This window comes from Buteo buteo, chromosome 7 (assembly GCF_964188355.1).
Source record: "Buteo buteo chromosome 7, bButBut1.hap1.1, whole genome shotgun sequence".
NCBI classification, from domain to species: Eukaryota; Metazoa; Chordata; class Aves; order Accipitriformes; family Accipitridae; genus Buteo; species Buteo buteo.
This window is the reverse complement of record NC_134177.1, coordinates 42421422-42441026: the sequence shown is the minus strand read 5'-3', so window position 1 is coordinate 42441026 and position 19605 is coordinate 42421422. Positions and strand designations below refer to the sequence as shown.

Here is a 19605-nt window from a genome sequence, read left to right as displayed (position 1 = left end):
CTTTCTCGTGTCATGGTTGTGTCAGTGTGCCTTGACACGTGAAAAGTGTAGAGGGGAACAAATGACCTCGCTATCAGGCAGCTAACAAGGGAACAGTGCAGAGCCTGGAATGACAACAGAAAGCTGCCAACATAAACCATGCTTATCAGAGGAAGCAGCTGAATTATGGCTACAGCAGATGTCATACAGACTTTGTGATGACACAGGATCAGTCCTAAACATTTCATACAATTTTCGTCTTCTTAACTTACTTGTACGTGAAGTGACAAGCTTCCCAGGGCCCGAGTGCCTGCTGAACAATTGGAATATGATCTGCTGGGAGGGGGGCTGCTGTTACAAGCTAGCTAATCGGGAAGCAGCCACTTCCTGAGTTGTATTTATGTCTTGGCTGCTGACATTAGTTCAGAATGAAGAGCTAATACATTAGCTAGGACATTCTTTTTTCCTATAAAATACCATAATTTTGACATGCACAAAATCTCCACAGAAGAGTATCTCCCTTTGTGGAGGTCCCAGACAGCAAAGCTTTAGCAGGGACTTGCAGTGTTGGCTAACCTACAGACAGATGGATGGATGGATGGGTGTGGGGTTTTGCTCTATTGGTTGCTGTGCAGCTGTGAGCACTGATGTAGGAGAATATTCCCTTTTCCTGTGGAGAATCATAGAATGGTTTGTGTTGGAAGGGACCTTAAAGAGCATCTAGGTCCAACCCCCCTGCCATGGACAGAGATGCCTTCCACTAGATCAGGTTGCTCAAAGCCCCATCCAACCTGGCCTTGAACACTGCCAGGGAGGGGGCATCCACAGCTTCTCTGGGCAGCCTGTTCCAGTGCCTCACCACCCTCACAGTGAAGAATTTTTTCCTAGTATATAATCTAAATCTAGCCTCTTTCAGTTTAAAACCGTCACCCCTCGTCCTATCACTACACTCCCTGTTAAAGAGTCCCTCCCCATCTTTCCTGTAGGCCCCCTTTAAGTACTGGAAAGCCACTGCAAAGTCTCCCTGGAGCCTTCTCTTCCTCAGGCTGAACAACCCCAACTCTCTCAGCCTGTCCTCATAGGGGAGATGCTCCAGTCCCCTGATCATCTTTGTGGGCCTCCTCTGGCCACTTAAGAAGGGACTATACTAGCAGTGCTCTTGAGTTGTTTTACATGGGAGGATGAAAAGACTGAAGAGTGGCCTCCTTTACAGAAGGAAACTTCCCTCTCCCTTTGTAGCCCTTTTGTCACACAGGCAGGCGCAAGAATCTCAGGCAGGCTTCAGTTTTTATGATAAAACCACTGGGAATTCACAGGCAGCTAGAAATTACATGTCCTCACCAAAGCAGCCTTCTAGCCCCTGACTATTACAGGCCTTTTCACTGCAGCAGTCTGCATACCTTGTCTTTGCCAGGTTCCACCAGGTACGTAATAACAGTGTGGATGCTGGGTGCCCTAGGATACAACCAGTCCAGAGCAGTAACAGTCATTTGTAGAACATTTTCCAGTGTGCAGATATGGTGGTAGGCTTTGCTGAATGCATGAGAAACTCCCTGTGAAAGCAGAATCCTCCAAATGAGCCAGACAGTTTCATATGATTTGGGGAAAAAAAAGCTGGGGAAACGTTCATGCACCAAAACGAAGCAAAATGGTTTGTAACAAGTTACTTTAATCAGAACTTGTAAAGCCGAAAAACGACTGTGAAATGTCCCTTATCAAATAATGCTCTAAAGCTGCAGAGTACCCCTGTCACAGACAAGTCCTAAAGTAGACAAAGTTGTTTTTTAGTGGCGATAGCCAAATTGCCTGGTAATGTTGGCTTGCTGCGCTCCCTGCTGCCCAGATGATGCATCCACAATGAGGCTGATGCTAAAGAGATCCCAAAGAAATCCGGACTGCTGTTGCTTCTAATTATTCCACCATGTAAAAAGTAAGGTTTCATGCCACTTTATGGAAACTAACAAAAATATGAGGTCCAGAGCTTCAGGGAATAAAAGCTACTTACTATTTTTGGGCTTTGCACAAAAGTGCAATTAGTTTACTAGTCAGGAGAAGCTTAAATACATCCTTGATGAAGTGATACCTCATAATCAATTACAGATAAGACGCTAATCAGTAAGATATTGATAAGGTGTTCTGCTCACACCACTGTCACCATATACAGTAAAAAGGGCCCCACAGTTCTTTTTCTAGTCGTACATCTTACATTTACTCAGAATGAACATGTAAAATTCACATGGTCCCTACACAGGTTTTTGAAGAGTAGTCTAACAAACTGCTTTGTGATGGTGCCCACCTGATAGAAACTGATCTCATGGGCCAGAAAGATGGTTTTCTCACATTGGTCCCGAAGAGTGTCAAGTCCTAGAATGCCAAAGGCTCTCCAGCGAGCATCGTGCAATGGCAGTACCAGGAGTGAACCTTTTCTCTCTTCCACTGGGCGGTCATAATTCCAGAAGTGGATACTTCCATGGAGCTGAACTCTTGGAACATGGATTGGCTTTCCCTCTTCAATGGCTGCAAAGCTGAAAAATAAACTTATGAGGAGGTTTGTTAAGAGTAACAGAAAACCTTTAGCAAAGCAATAAATACTGCAGCTTTGATCTCTCCCTGCTTTTTGGCATCAGAGGAGGAAGGTGTTAGCTCCTTACTCTGACCACACCCAGAAATACCACATTTACCACTTGCATCCCAAAGGCAGTGGTAATAAATAAGGCACTTTTCATCCTTAAGACATTTTGAAAACATCAACTAATGAGTGTAATGAAAAGGAATACAGAAGCTAGGAGCAGTTACATTTAATAGATTAGAAGAAGCAATATTTAAAGAAAGAGACAAATATGTCTAGCTTTTGAAAATGAAAAGAGGCATGAAAGCTGTTTATAGTGTAAACACTAGGGAAGGAAAGGCATTGTTCTCAAAAACATCCTGTGGATGTGAACTGGGAAAAGGGAATTAATTTTTAAAGAAGAAAATGTAGGCCCAATGTAATAGACATTTGCTAAAGGATGAGATTTATTAGACTGTGAGCTAATCTCCCCAAGGAAAGGAGTGAAATCCCAAACAGAGCCATTCTAAGTAGACCATGCAGAGTATAAGGGCATGTATATGATAATGAATCATTCCACAATGGTCCCTGAGGATATTTCCTCTCTGGAGTACTCTATCAACCTCTGTTTCCAGTGCACCCCAAACATTGCCTGGTACCCCAACATTCCAAATATTTTTTAGAAAAAGGAACAATTATTTGCAACTTTTCTTACCTGACTCCTTTCATGTCTCTGTAAAGTATCTGGTTTAGAACATATGGCGCATCATCTGCGGTACATGCCACATAGTGTAGGAGAATCTGTCCCCGCTCTGGTGAGAGCTGGTTCTCTTCCAAAAGGGCAATATATGCACTGATCTTCTTGTTATCCCCATGGGTTTCTGCATCCTAGCAACCAAATGTTTCCTATTACATTATGTACATTAGCCATTGGCCATTACACTTATTTCATGTACTTAGCACTTGTCTCATTTTTTGCTGAGATGCTCTTCTGGGTGACTGATTTGATATGTCATGCACCAACTACCTGACATGTATGTGCCTATGCTGTGATCCCATCTGACCAGTACTATGCTCTGTTACAAGCAAAACCACTTGGTATTTTAATTGGCAAGGAAAATGGATTTCTTTTTTCCTGCTGCTAATAGGGAGCAGTTCATATAAAAATAATCCCTAATTATAACCTGTGCCTAAGCAAAACTCCTATGGATTTCTTTTCCAATAGGAGATTCCTTTGACACAATCAAACAAGTGCCAGAGTTGCTATTACAAATCTAGAAAATATTGTAAGAACACTTCAGCTACCATGAGAGAAGTTTGGTTTTGTGGAGGGCTTGAATGGTGAGGACAAACATCTAAAGTGTTTAACTTGCAGCTGCAAGTTAAAAATGAAACTATCTCCACTACAAATTAAGCAGCTTTGTCCCAAACTGACTCTGGTGTGTTTAATTTCAGAAGCTCCAAAACTGTAACTATGGATTTCCAGATTTGATCTGAGTCAGCTCTTCAAAAAGCAACATAAGTATCCATGAAATGCATTCTGTATTGGCAAAGCATGGATGAGAATTCTTGTATTGCTTATCTGACCTACGACTCTTTCTGTGCATAACCATGGGCTCTCCTGAACATCGGCTAACTGCAGAACAGCACAAGGAAACCAGCCTCAGACCAACTTCCCATGCTACCTGCGAGTTCCACTCAAATGCAGCAGGGGCTGAAGTCAGTGTCACAATCCCAACACAAGCAATTCTTGTGCTCTGTGGGATGCGTACCTGGGTGAGGGCCTTAAACGCTGCTTTATAAACTGGTTCCATGCTTGCTCCACTGGTCTCAGCTGCTTGCTGGATATTGTACAGCCATCTCCTCCTGGTTAAGCTTTGTAAGCACTTCATGCGACTTTGTTCCACACTTGCGGTCAGAAATTCCACCAAGTTATCAATAGCTTCATCCTCATTGCCAGGGAACTCAGAAGCAAGTAACTCAAGGAAAGTCTGGAATGCCTTTGGGGATAGCTTCCCCACTCTGCTGAGCTGTGGGTAATGGCAGCAAAGGTGTTTCTTTGCTAGTAGAAGAAATAGAAAATCAGACAGGGAAAATCAGACAGGGACAATCTATTTGAATAATAAGTTTTGCTTTTCCTGTGCAAAATATGAATCAAGCCCTAAACTGGCTTTGGGTGGAGTGCTCCAGGACATCATTCTGGGTTTCTTCCAGCTATCTCCTAAATGGAAGTTGTCATCATGACAGGTAATCTCCAGCTTCCAGACTGGCTGCACCTTTTCCTCTAGATGCCTGCTTTCTCACCTACTGAGAAAGAAACCTGCACAGCATTGCTCCTGTGCCCCTTTTGTACCTCTGCAACATACCTAAACAACAAAGGTCAATGGAAAATGGGAAAGCTGCTTGGAGTTATCAAAAATCAGAGGTATCTCCACATCAGAACCAAATTTTATGGACACTTGAGGGACTGGTGGGACTGGGCTGCAGGTAGGCATTCTGCATACAGTAATAGTAGTTGAGACTTTACAGAAAAACTACTCATCACTCCCATTAAAAATGTAAAAGCCAGAGTCTACAGATGATTTCACAGATCACTCATATTCCTCGATTTCCCATTATCTACCATACTTGCAGGCACTATATTTTAATTTTGAGGCCCTCCAAAGTAAGTATCATTCTTAATTACCCTTCTTTAGGTGCCTTGGATGAATTATTGAAATAACATTTGGCTTGTGCTAAATCTTATAAACAAAGAAGAAAACAAAAGCTCTATTGAAGTTGTACAGAGGTTGGGATGACAGTGCTCTGGAATCACGTGTACTGCACTAAGAGATGTAGATGTGGAGCAGGAGAACTTTTATAAGAAATACAGGGTTTAGAAGGATAAATCAGTGTGAAAAAACACCTAAAACAGTCAAGTGCTGCCTGTTAGCTCCAAGGGGAGTGAAGGAGTAAAGATCACTGCACAGAGGCTGTTCCTTCCCATCTTGCACAAGGCTGGAGAGTGGAGCTGTGCCTCAGTCCCCTTTTTCATGTCCCAGGGACTGCAGCTGAGCTTGCCCAAACGCGGGCAAATAAGCTGCAGTAGAAAGGTCTGGCAGAGTTGCCTTTTGCTTGGAGGAAGGGGGAATGAGGAATGCCGTAAGGGTCAAATTATGACTCTCAAGAATCGCTTTCCTATACCTACTCATTCTAGTTCACAAACTTCCAGTTTGCCCAGGGGCCCTGAAGACAAATGGGACTCACCCTCAGACTTGTAATCCTAACAGACTGAGCGTGAAAATCTAAATTTACCTCATCGGTTTCTATTCAGCTGTTACTTAAATCAGCAGCCGGTCTATCGGCATTGTTCAAGCCCTGTGCTAGCTCTCCCAAGACCCGCTGCTGCTGTTGCTGCTGCTGCTGCTGCTGCTGCTGCTGCTGCTGCTGCTGCTGCTGCTGCTGCTGCTGCTGCTGCTGCTGCTGCTGCTGCTGCCGCCCACCCCACAGCTCTGGGCTCACGGGGGAGCTCTTGCACAGCCTGCCGAAGTTGCAGGCAGCCTCCCGGCTTTGGCAAACCGGGATTCCTCGGGTGCTCTGCCCAAGCTGGGCTTGCCGGATCATGCTCCCGGCAGTGTCTCTCCTGAGCATTGCAATGACTAACACTTTCATAATTTTTTTTTTTTTTTTCTGCATGCTGATTTCAAATCCTGTTGGACTCGAAGAAGTAAAGAAAAGGGAGTGATTTGTCAAGCCGCTTTCGACTAGCGATATAAGTAGAAGTGTGATTTTGCTGTTAAGCAAAGAGTATTTTGTGATTGATATATACAGCGGGCTATAAGGAACAGTGTAATAGAAAATGCTTTGATTAATGATGCACGGGCACAAGCAGGGAGCTGCTCTGATTGCCTCCCAGTGCACCCAAGACACTGATGTTTATAGAAGCTGAGTGCCTCCTCCTTCCCCCACAGAAGTCAGGGGGCATTTTATCACTGATTTTAGCTATAGAAGTAGCAAGTACTGACTGACCCCCATCGTGGTGGAGGTGACTGTTAATGCTGTGTTATCCTGTCCATCATCTAAAGAACACTCAGTACTTTTTAATTTAATTTCAGATTTTCTGACAGAAGTAGGATGGAGAATTTTTTATGGTGTAAAAATGTTTGGATTTTCACCTCCGCTTTCTCCTCTCTTTGAAGAAAGAGGTGAAGAAAGAAATACAAACGAAGTTGATCATAGCATGATCAGTGCCTTCATTACTGAGCCACAGCATAACGAGTTATTTTCCCCATTGCATCTGTAATGTTACACTTTTCACTTACAAGGAAAATCAAATAATTCTACCCACTTTTCACTCTGTGTTCTTCATCCAGGAGGAGTGAAATGTCTGTGAATCCTTCCCCCAAACCTGCTTTTTTCATGATGTCGTTGAGAGATTAGGTCGAAGCTGCTAGGAATAGTTTTATGTTGCTTGTAGGTGGTATTGATTTTGCTATGCTATCTTTCTATCTATTTGTCCTTTAGTTTATGAGTGCTTCATGGAAGGGACTACATCTTTCCATATTTCTGTAGTGTGTTCTGGCATGCTTTGAATACAGGAGAGCTGTAAACTGCCAGTTTCTTCTGTGGCTGTGCAGCCTGGAGACAATTAACTGTAACATGCCAGTGCGCTCCCCACTAGCTTCCCCAAGTGAGCTAAAGGATAAAGAGATTTTGGTGGTTGCCAAAATGAGCCATTTTTAGTAATGTGCAGCAGAACAAGCAGCATGAAGATGAACATGAATATACCAGTCCTCTCCACCCAAGAACACACGCAGACATGTTCTTAATTGCTAATACAGTATTTCAGAGCACCTAATGCCCACATGTTAATATGTATGATGCTGTCAGACAGGTCTAGGTGAACCTGCAGCACTTCAGTCTGACCCAAGTCTATTCTGTCAAGGACCAAATTTGCTAAGTTTATTCAAAGAAATGAACCAACAGAGAAGTAAGACTCAAAGTTGCTGTCTAATTTATGAGAACTGTGCAACAGTGTGGATTACTAAAGGCTATTTGAGACCCATAAGGAAAGCTGGTGTCCTCTCCTCTGAGATACATTCCTGCAGACAGCACAGTAAACTCTATCTATTAAAAATAGCTGGATAACACAGATGGGCTAGACTAAAAGTGCAAACATGTCCTCAGGCTTTACGTGTGTTTTTCACTGCCATATCACAAGTATGCATTGCATGTTACAGCTGAAATAATTTTTGAATGCATCACAACATCATGAAAGCATCGGGCTACCTCTCTGACTGGGAATCTTTCGCAGAGGAGACTTGCACAGGAGGAGGGGATAGAGCTATGCATTAACAAGTAGGTCTGGATAACTGTTCCTTTTCATTTTATACATCATACCATGTATGCTTATGATTGCTTGCAAAAACAGAAAATGACTGCTACTTGCCAACAACTTCATTAGCACTGTCATTGAATGGTTTAAGGCCTACTGTGTTGACATTGTTCTCTCAGAGCAGAGCTGTTCCCTTACCCTTCCTCAAGGCCTCTTTTTCCATCCCTTCCTTGAATGTGCTTAGAACAGCATCCACCTCTTCCAGGTCCAGAAACCCGGATGCATTGTTGTCCCACTTTTCGAAAAGTGCCTCCAAAAGCAGTTTCCGTTGGGCCAAGCGAGAGATGCGGTGAACCTACAATAAAGGAACAGCTGGTCTTTGATAATTCCTGGACACTGACGCTCAGTGTCTACACAAGTTTGGAAACGGCAATGGTATGCTGATCACATAATTCCTATGGGCCAGGCCAAATCTGTACATACACAGCTCAGACCTGGAGATGAATCATTAAACCTGGGAGATGTTTGGAAACACTAAACACAGCTGACAGTTCTGTTTTACCAGGCAAAATCAGCACTGCAGAGGGTTAGTTCCCAGTGAACAAACGAAGCCCGTGCTGGATCTAAGGTGACATCAACTCAGGTAAGTGCAAGTTTTCCAGAATACAAATGTCTTCCCAGCAAGAACTAACCACAGCCTTGTTATTAACACCCAAAGATGTGACAGATTGTATTTCTGTACATTGTTATTTTGCTGGTGCTGCCCTGAGGTGCAAGGGGTCTAAGCAAATGCATGTACAATTTGTCCTTTAAACCCAGTCTTTGCAAAGTATACAGTGTTAAATGGCCAGAGTGGAATTGTCTCAAAGGCCAAAATACTGGCAGTGTGTGTTGTGTTCAGCGTGAAGACAGTAGAGCCGTCAGATCCAATAGCTCATCCGAATTAGGTCAGCAGCACAGAGGGAAACTAGAAAGAGGTCTGAGGAAAATGCAGCTAGAGAGGCTACTATGGATAGACCCACCACGGAATATATCTGTACTCTGAAGTCATATGGGGCACCCTGATGCTGTGCATGAGGATATTGCTGAAGGGGAATATAGTTTTTCAACACATGGCAAGAGCACTTTGTAACTTAAACACAAAGAAGCATGTGCACGTTCACACGCAGCCATGCACATAGCAAAACCAAACACACTTGTTTTAAAATCCTCCCCAAAACATCCCCAACCTCGTATGCACATGCCAGTGCAGTAGGTCAGAGATCAGGTTCTTGGCTATTATAAAGGTGAATAAGCAGAATGGAATGTTTTGAGCTCTTTCACAATTAACTATCAACCTGCTGTCTCACTGAGTCCGGCTCTAGAACAGACAGACAACCTCTTACACGATGACTCTGTCATCACTTCTAGAGCTAAGGGCTAGGGAGGGAGGATCCATATGAAAACAAAGGAGTAAAAGGTCTCTTGAAGAAATAGAGAATGCAAGGCTGCAAGTGAATAGCTCTGCCAGCATGAGATTAAAAGTTGACTTTGTCAGTGTCTGTAGGCATTTGCTTGTTTTTTGTTTGGACGTGGGATCAGCAAAACTTATCAATATTTACTTTTTCTAGTTGTTCTATTTTTTCCTCTTCCGTCTGTTTGTATTCTTCTTTGATAAATGCAATAAGCCTCTTCACAGTAGGCAGAGAAATGTCTTCACCAACAAATGTCTCCATGAGCTGTACAAACTGTGGCAGGTTGAGGCAGCTTTCATCAAAGGCACTCCTAGTACGAGAAGCCCAACGGTTCTGAATCTCTGCCATGATGGCATGTAAGTCTGAAAGACAGAAAGCACAGTGTGTCACAGGAAGACAAATGCCTGCCCTAAAGCCGGCCACGTGGCAGGTATCAACACGGTCCTGAATCCTGCACTTCCTATCCAGTGAAAGTATGGCTCAATACAGCCTGACTCCATGCTGACTAAGGGCCTTAATCTGCTTATACTTTTCAAATAGTATCTCTTCAGATTTATGCTGCAGTCTAGCATGGATGCTATCGTACAACCAGGTCAAATCACTGAACACAGGTGAGCTGAGATTACTGTTATACAGCAAGTGGCCTTCCAAGACAAAGACTACACTGCTCTTATCTTGAGGTCAGCTTCGGGAATTAGTGTTTGTATTCTTGCCCAAACTTTCAGCTCACAGCAGTACTGGCATGTCTGCAGACACTGCCAGCCACTATGTGCCCAAGTGAACACACAACTTTGTGACCAAATACCTGGAAATCTAGTGTTCTCACGCTTCCAGTCCTCTGGAATTCTTGCTCCATAGCTGCTATACCTGCAACTTAGGTCACAAGTCAGAAGGTCACCTGATGAAAGATAAAATATACCTTGTAATGATATAAGCTTTTTAAAAAGACACAAGATACACCTTTTCTAAAAGCCTTTAAATACACATATGCAAGCTATAGTTTCTAAAGCAGATGAAAAGAGCTGACATGAGCAGTTACCTGACCATGGCACTTCAAACTCCTCGCTAGTTTCAGCTGGAGAATCCTGTCTGTCTGAGTGTGCTGGACCTGCAATTTTAAAAAGAAATCTTCTGTGAACCAGAGCTTACTAGTCTGAGCACCCTGCTGATTAATATGTAAAATCTACCTCTGTGTCTCTGGAGTTACCCTTGTTATCAGTAGCTATTTATTTTTACTGTCTGGAAATACTGCTTCCTGAAATTCACATGGTGAATGTCACATTTCTTAAGCCCAGCTACAAATACCCATTTTAGCAAGAATAATAAGATAAATTCTTTTCCAAGATAGGTTCAAAATGATATTCAGACTTCTTGCTTCCATTCACCTTTCTCTCAAAGAGCATCGTACCACCACACCATCGTTTCTGTGAGAACAGGGTGGGAATCTGCTCTGAAGGTGGAAGTACTGAATGCCCCAAACAATGCAGGATGCACATCCAGGGACTAGCTGAATGACAGGTTAGCACTGTGTACTGGAAAGTTAACTACAGAAAGCTGTAGGTATCACTGGGCTGTACCATCGGCTTTACAGCCCTTTTCATAAGTCGTCTGTCACTAGACTGCTCTGGCAATGTAGACCCAGTTCTTGCAGTGTTTTAAACTGTGAGACACAAGAGTGTATTCACAGAGTGCTAGCAAGGAGGTTGGTCCTTACATACCCCTTAGGAAACACAGTTGCCTGACCACAGCTTTCCTGGAATAAGGGCCTTTGTACGCAATTAGGAAGTATGGTAGTCCTTTGGAAACACAGTGAGAGATTAAAATGAAAGGTTCCTGCTAAATGATCCCATACTATATCTCCCTATGGGCAATCACAGTCTAAAAATTATTAAAAGTCATTTCTATATTTTACATGCTCAGGCTCCTGCCTTGCTATACTAATATTACAGGTTGAAACAGAACATAAAGTTTCTCCTTATTATAAAAATGCTGCTGCTTCAGAAAGTCCCAGCTTGAATTAAAGTGTCTGCTCAGTGCCTTGAATACAGATCACCAGCAAAGTGACTCACCTGCCGCCCTGTGAGAGGAACACACTCTGAAACCTTGGCAGGAAACACCATGCTGACAAGATATCAAAGCTTATGGTCTTGTGTATTCAGAAATCACTCACATACTTTCAATAGTTTTGGAATGGATTAAAACCACACCTATAGTTAAACCATCCAAATGTATATGTTGAAAAAGATTAAGGTCTGCCAGAATAAAGGAGAATGCTTTACCTTTACCCTGGTCTTGCAGAAGGTCCTTGTCCTGCAGTCTTGTCTCTGAGCTTGTCTGTTGGCCAAACTGGCTGCCATGCTGCTTAGAAAAACTGTCTTTTCTTGCAGGAGTTTCTTTCACAACCTCTGCAACTGGAGCATCCTGTTTTGAAGCAATGATGTCCATGTCTGCCACAGCTCTGTCTTCTGAGGTTGTGGTTATAGCTTCAGGTGTTGGTCCTGAAATTGTGTTGGTTGCTTCTGCAATCCCACTGTCCTCCTTCTGACAAACTTGCTCTTCTGAGCCAGGTTCTCCATCCAAGATACGATAATCTTCTTCCCTATTTGTTTCTGTGTCAGGGTCTCTACCCGGGCTAAATTCCTCTTCCTCTACCTGTTTTTCAGATCCAGGTTTTCCATCTTTACTGAGACTGTACCCAGTAGAGGCTGATCCTGGGAAAGCTTCCTCCTGTCTGTCTGCACTTGCAGACTCGGTTTGCCTCTCAGTTTTGATATCTTCATGGAAACTGGATTTCTCCCTATGTATGGTATCTCCATCCAAATCACTAGCTTCAAAAGCAGTGCTTTTCACTGCTGACGCAGCATCCTCACCTTCCTTTCTCAACTCAGCATCAGTTGATTCTGCTGCTTGGTTTTCTTCTTTAGAAATTCCTCCAGTCTCAGCTTCACTTATGCCCTTTTGTTCAAAAAGACCTCCTCTGACACTAGTTCTCATTCCATATGTGCCTTGTCTATTATCACCTACAGGTTCAGATGCTAAAATCTCTCCCTCAAAAATTCCTGTTTGTGACAAGACTAACTTCTCGCTGAGTTCCTCACAAACTTCCTGTTCATCAAGGCCTCCCCATAAATCCACAAGCTCAATCTCTTGCAGCTCAATTATTGGCCCTAAAATAGAAAAAATATTGATAAGTTGATCATTTGGATTGGTTTTATGTTCTCTAGTATTGCACAAGAAAATTCAAAGAAAAAGAAGAGAGGTATTTCCTAGCAAATACAAACACTGTCAGAAAGTACCTTCTGCAAACATGCATCTCAGAAACACAGAACTTCAGAATGTCTTTGCCTGCAGAGAACTGCACTTGTTATTGTGTATTACACCATATTTGAAATAAATGTTTCATAATTCTCCATACTAAGAAGGAAAGCTGTAATTTGCCTTGCATTTGATCTTAGCAATTAATGAATGTCCAATATCTTAAAAATATTTTACTTTCCCGTAGATGATTCCCTGTGTTTTTTCTTTATCTTTCCACGTTCCTGGAGAAATTTTAGTGTAAACACAAAATTAACTTCTAATATTGCCCAGTAAGAAAGAACAACTGTTTCAGGAAAAGTAGTCTTTCTTTAATCCTACTTTCAAAAAGTAATTCAGAATTTTGTAGGAAGGAAAAGTTTTGGATGCTGAAGTATTTCTGAACATTGCATCACAGTTTGCAAAACATGTTTGCAAATTATGGTGTATAGGTCACAGCATTCATTTGGGTCCTTTTTTAGGCTGTGTTCACTTCTGGTAACACTTATAAAACATAAATTCACTATACAACCTTATATGACCTCCTAATGTTTTAACCACAATTGAAACATCCCATATACTTACACTGCCTTGGGTTACAGAATCCCCTCTTAGCAATCACGGGGCTTCTGTCATAGAAGTCTATCAGCAGGGCAAGTATTTTTCGTCTGTCTAAGAGACCAACCTAGACAAAAAGATTACAATTGTTTTTTTTCTTTGGTTCTTGGGATGTACATCAACATTTGCAGCACTACAAAGGCACCATTACCTAAGAATTACTGTGACTGAAAATTATCCATTACCAGAACATCAGTACAAATTTCAAAGCAGTTAATTTCATTTCATAGAGGCAAAAATTTCTTCTCTGGGCTTTGCTGGAACTCCTCATACCTATCACTTTGCAGGCACATCCTCTTGCATATTCTTGACAAATTACAGTTGGTGGTTGTAACCCCTTCTGCCAAAGGAGTTCTTCACATAAAGATCAAAGCTTCAACATTTCATACTTTCAGGACAGACACTGATTGCCAGACAGTACTGCAGAAGAATTTTCACATATTGTGGGCTGTGCTGTATTATGTTAGTGACTGCACATTGTAGTTTGGTTTTGTGCCCCATCATTTCCTTTGAAGCATTATGTATTGGCAACTTCCTGGGAAAATAATTAGTCCAAAAATCTGAGCTATTATGACAACCTGCTTAATTTCCTTTAAAAATCCATACACATTTGATCACAGAGGTGAGAGAGGTATCCGTAGTTACAGTGCAGAGGAACATGCAGAGTTTGTTGCTCAGAATGAGTCCTTGTTGCTCAGAATGAGTGTATACAGACAGTAAAACCAGGAAAAGACAATTAAATGGTTCATTTCCAATCAGGAAATTGTGAATTTAAAAAGTAAAGCAAATCTAAATGATTGCAAGTTTTCCATTTTATGGTGAATTCCTGTTGTCATTATTTAAGTCCTACCACCTTTGTAATCTCCCTCCCATTAGGGAAAGACAGTAGTTAATTAGAAAACAGATTTACTTGAGTTCATTATTTGTAACAAGTAGCTCTCCAACTGAATTATTGATTTCCTTTTCACATTTTGCTCTTAAAGACTGCAAAATGTAAAATTCACCGAGCTTTTAATTCTTTGTGAACTTTTCCTGCCCTTAGGCTGAAGAACGAAAGGAAGAAGTTTGCTGCTCTTTTCTGGAAATGAGCTCAAGATGACTGTGTTGTTTATAATCTAAAACCATCATTAATAGCATCAATGTTTAGGAACAGAGGACTTGAAAACAGCTGAGAGATACCCATCATTTAGTGGAGAATTGCCTCCCAAGGAAGCTAATACTGAAAACTAAGTGAATAAATCACATTTTCTGTTACTGCAACACTTTTACTGTAAAGGGAATTGAAAGATTTTGCAAATTCTGACAAAGGATCAGAACTGAACTGTAACTTGTTGTCCAGTCCAGTTTTAGTGTTTCAGACTCTGGTATCTTAATTCCTGCTGGTAAAAAAATGCTGGAAATTACAGCTGAATTTCAGCCATGTGTGGGTTTGGAACAACAAATGTCATCACATAAGTCTGTCCCTAAACTTACAAGATGTAGGGCCTGATTCCCAGTATCTTCATCTTCTTGACTTTCATATACAAATACCTTGCACGTTCCCATGCAAACATTTCTTTATGCTGTTTGTTTTTCAGTTGAATGTATCAGATCGGACTCTGCATCCATTTAGTAGATACACAAACACAGAACATGTTTTTGAAGACGTTACCAGATCTCTGTGGAATATTTGGATTCTCCATTCAGTATTTCCATTACACACACTTAATTTTCCCTTTAAATTTCCTCAGCTGTTACTCATCACAATCATCTGCTGGTTGCCTTGAAGCTGGCAGCAGTAATGCAAAGCTTTGTTTTATTAAAAAGGTAAATCAATGAATGAAGTACTATTAAAAAGAAAACAATGAAGTATTATTGAAAAGAAAATAAAAATGTTGGTTTGGGATTCAGATACTTTTTTGTCATGTTAAAATAATGTACTTGGAGGATTTAGATAACTCAGATTCTAGAAGAGGTTTTTTGTGATTTAGATGAAATAATTTTATTTTTATATATTGCTAAATATAGTAAATTCCTTTTCAGAAATTACAGAATATAAATTAGGGGTATATTTTCCACCTTTTTTTTAACATTTCCAATTTATACAGATTTGCCATTCTACCAGAGGTTCCTGTTATTTCAGGACACTTTTCCTTACAAATTACCTTGGGAGGAACATGTCACAGTAAAGCTATCTGTAGAAGAGAGGAGCATTACAACAGGACAACCAGTTCCACAGTCCCACCCCCAGTTATGCTGTCTTTCGGCGTTCCTAAATTTACTAGCAAAGGTCATGTTTCCTTGTACTTTGTGTGCGACTGGGGAGGCTGATGAAAGATTCCTGCCCATCAGCCCTTTGTACTGAGTCTCGTCGGCAGGACAGGTACGGCATCCACTAGAAATAACAGCAGACCATCTGTGTTTGTACAACCGCCCAAAACTTGTCTCCACTTTTAACGAGTGCCAGCTTTAGTGGCTAGAGAGTTGAAACATGTTGACCTAATTTTCTTGTCACCTCGATATTGGCAGGTGATGATTCTCAGTTGTTTTCAGCAATGTTCCGTGATCTATGAGTAATTCCTTTAACAACACAGACTAAACCAGACTTGCTATTTAATCGGTGATAGGTCAGTGTTTAACCGCTTGATTGTTTTTCTGGAAATGTGACGTGTGTATCTTGAACACCACAGTATGCTTGTTAGCGAGCAAGATGGGCAGAACAGACACTCAGAAAAGGTCATGAGAAAGCAGACTTTGTTGTTGCTGTACTGCAAGGAAGGTAATCAGATGTGTCTCAAACATCATTAGTTTGAAAACTCTGACTAAATTCAGTTACGTTTAACGATCCAAAGCTTAAAACGTCCCTGAAAATTAATGTAGATTCTGTTATAATGTATAAAAGAAACTATACTTGATACGTGTGAGCACGGAGAGACGATAAGCTTAAAATTCACAGAGCAATAGCTCTTTCTGGGCATTAGAGCATTAATTCAACTGTGTTCTGGTATTGTCTTGGAAAGTTTCTGCTTCACTGTATAGTCCAGGCTGTTCTTGCTGAGCTGCCATCCTTCTGGATGCATGCATTTGAAATCATAATAATGATCATGTGGATACCTTCTAATTTGACTGTAATTTAAACACTGCTTTCTCAGCTCCCTGGCCCTAATTGCAACTCACTGAGGCAGCCAGCCACACTCACCATGCAGACTGGAATAACTGCCTGCTACCAAACAAATGTAAATTAGGAACTGAAACAACTGCTTTGCTGTGCTTTGCAGAATGAGTACTACAGGTAATGGATCACATTCAAGTGGTAGAAGTCCTTGGGTTAGTTTGCATCTTTTATCTTCCCTGTGGGTACAGTACGGCAGGACTTATTAGAGCTATACAAAAGAAACCAGGTCAGGTTTAAAAGAACTGCATGGTCCACACTACAGTTTAGTGAACTCAATTTGCAGAGCAAGGCTACCTCAGAGGCTAGATACAGCAACCATGTTTGTGCTCTGATCATTTTTTTCTGGGCAGCGATGGCTTCTGTGCTGATAGCTGCTCACTCTTGTTATGTTGTGCTAGTATTTTTGGCTCTTTGCCTCTGAGATTCCACTGGGATTAGTAGCATGGAGATGGTGATTACTGCCACAGAAATAATAGGAGGAAAGTCACATTAAAAAACATGAAAGGGAAAGAAGGGATCCTTTCAAAATGCATGGCAAAGATAGGACTCGACTTTATATATTACTCTACCCAGGAGGATCCATCATAGCTCTTCTTGACAGAGCAATAGGAAAATGAAATGTCTTCTAGCTAAGAAGTAGACACATTTCTTTCCTCATCCCTGAAACAGCAGCTTGCCTGCTATTCTCTCAAACACACCATTGGTGTTGAAACGTGCTCTGTAATTCCATTCTCTTAGAGGTAATGACATTATTAGCATGACATTGTAGAGCACAGTTCATTCTGGGTAGGCATGCTGTAAACATCACTAGAGGAGTGCTGGATGGAATATATAATTTATGTAGGGGAGAAAACTGTAAGATTATGGCAACCGTTTGCTGTGTAGTAGCCAGCAACTGGCTATCTGAGGTACTCATAACAAGTACCATACTTTTTGGATGAAGCCCTAGTTTTTAGCAATAGCTTATGCCATTGATTCTTCAGCTCCTGCAACTTACTGGTTTTCTGATAAGTCTAGCTTTTTTTTTTTTTTTTTAAAGGGCATGCAGGTGTATTCAGAGGATGACAGATAGAGTTTAGAGCTGCTGAAAACCAAATTATGGCTTTTGAGTTCCATTTCCAGCTCTGTAACTGACTTACTGTATTTTAATTTCCTGTCCATAAACTGTGGTTGAAGTTCACAGTACTTTTCTCAGAGAGGTTGTAAAGATAGATTATTTTGCATTTTAAATTTAAACTATGAGATTTATTGATAGAAGCCCTAAAGGTGTATAAATTAATGCAACATAATTAACACATTATATTACTATTGTGCACATTTATTAAGGTCAATCTATATCAGGTTATCTTTGCTGAAATACAGCTGAATAGACAAATTAGCACCCAAACATTCTGAACGTGCTGTGGGAACAGGTAATGACCAGAAGTACTAAAGAGCGTAGCTAACTTCTTCTCCAGAATCATCAAACTTCAGCCCCAAGCCATCAGGTTAGGTCATTTCATTACTAATTAGCTATCAGCTCATAGGCTATTGGCTATATCTGTGTCTAAGAGCTATGAATTTGAAGACAATGCAGCACTTATTTTTCCCTAAAATAATGCCGAGTAAGCACAAAGATAGTATCTAGAGTCATGAAGAATAAAAAGAAAGCAGTGACCCAGAGAAATACCAAACTAGAAGCATCACCATATTGAAATTAGGTTGATTGCTGCTTTGCCTACCTTTCCATAATCACAATCTAGGAAGAGATCAGCAAACATTTGCCTCCACGTATCATGTCTTATTGCTTCTTGGAAGTCATCAGCACACTGACCGAGATGCTTCAGGATTTCTTGGAACATGTCATTTGAAAAATGTTCAGTGTAGGAATGGACATACTATGGAGGGAAAGCAGCAGTATAAATGGTTAGCTTTCTTCAAGTATTTTCACCTTTATTTGAGCTCCTAAAAACCTGTTGCATGCAATGAAATAGATAGGGATTTGTAGTTGAATCTGCTAACATAATGCAGACTTGGTGCATGGACGCTACGCTGCCTACTTTGTTCTTTCTTTCAGAAGCAGCAATATTCTCCAAATAAGCCTGGGACACCGCTGTGCTAGGCACTGCACAAACACATGTTGAACAGTTCCTTTCCTGGCCCAGAGTCACTTATCATGTTGAGTGGTTCACAGATGCTGGATCAGAATCCCTCCTATGAAATGTCATTGCTTAAGCTAGGTTATCTCAGAGAGGATATAAGTCCTCAATGGTTTTCTGTAGCATTTAGTATTCCTGACTTTACTCCCAAGGAGGCATTTTGAGCCATTATTTTTTGCAGAACTGACAGTCACTCAACTCTCTAATGCCACAAAATGACCATTGGCCATGATTTCAGTGTTTAGAGAACCAGCCTGGATACAATAAAAAAAGGAAAGAGCCTTTTGAAAATGAGCCTGCTGTCACCTAAGTCCCCTGACACTGGGAATACTACTGACTCGAGATTTATTTTAAGTTCAAGCCTTGGAGACACTTTAACACTTTGGATTTACAGCCATGTGGTTTTTATGAGCAAAAGCAATATGGTTCTAAAAATGTGGTGTGCATGACATAAATAATAATGGCCATCAGAACAAACCACAATCCCAAAGCCTGTGCCGAATTATTACAGCAGGTTTCTGGAGCCAGCCACAGTAACAGGGAGGCCATACAGTTAAAAGGAAGAATTTCCAAAACACAGAATGTTTCCCATTATCCCATTTTTAGAGTATGGATACCTGACATAAGTGCTAGAATGACTTGGACTTGTTGAAATGCCGCACAGGCATTACCAAAGTGAAATATTAATATATGTTATTATTATTCATGTCTATATTGCATAATTTCCAAATATATGGGACAAGTGGAGAAGAGAGGAAGAGCAGAAAAGCAGCAGCCAATGGCCTGAGGGGTGGCTGGTGGGAAAGACGAACTCCTAACGCAATGTGTGGTTTTTCTGCATTTCAGCATAAAAAGAGAGGCTGTAGGTGGGTTGGAGAGAAGGTGGCAGATCTGGGGCTACATGTATCTACTAGCTTTTCAGAGCTATTACCTGGAGCCCTGTGACAGATGAACCTTAAAGATGACAGCAGTTGGGAGGAGGCAGGTTGGGCAAGCAGCTGGTTATTTTGTATGTCATCTTGATGACACATCCAAAGGCTTGTGTATTAATACTGCTGTCTAACAGCTTCACAGAAAATTTTTTAGTAGCGTATGTTCGGCTCTGT

General features: G+C 41.3%; 1 protein-coding gene across 1 annotated transcript in view; it reads right to left on the bottom strand.

Annotated features, from left to right (window-relative positions):
• Positions 1 to 19605, bottom strand: part of EFCAB5 (EF-hand calcium binding domain 5) — a 42385-nt gene that overhangs the window by 4949 nt on the left and 17831 nt on the right. Inside the window, exons 7-18 of the mRNA XM_075032789.1 lie at positions 18083 to 18238; positions 13175 to 13274; positions 12316 to 12462; positions 11575 to 12147; positions 10335 to 10403; positions 10101 to 10193; positions 9443 to 9657; positions 8040 to 8196; positions 4300 to 4589; positions 3243 to 3415; positions 2276 to 2504; positions 1380 to 1532 (exon numbers count right to left, since the gene is read on the bottom strand). Coding sequence (XP_074888890.1) covers positions 1380 to 1532; positions 2276 to 2504; positions 3243 to 3415; positions 4300 to 4589; positions 8040 to 8196; positions 9443 to 9657; positions 10101 to 10193; positions 10335 to 10403; positions 11575 to 12147; positions 12316 to 12462; positions 13175 to 13274; positions 18083 to 18238 — 2355 coding nt within the window. The remainder of the gene's footprint in view (positions 1 to 1379; positions 1533 to 2275; positions 2505 to 3242; positions 3416 to 4299; positions 4590 to 8039; positions 8197 to 9442; positions 9658 to 10100; positions 10194 to 10334; positions 10404 to 11574; positions 12148 to 12315; positions 12463 to 13174; positions 13275 to 18082; positions 18239 to 19605) is intronic.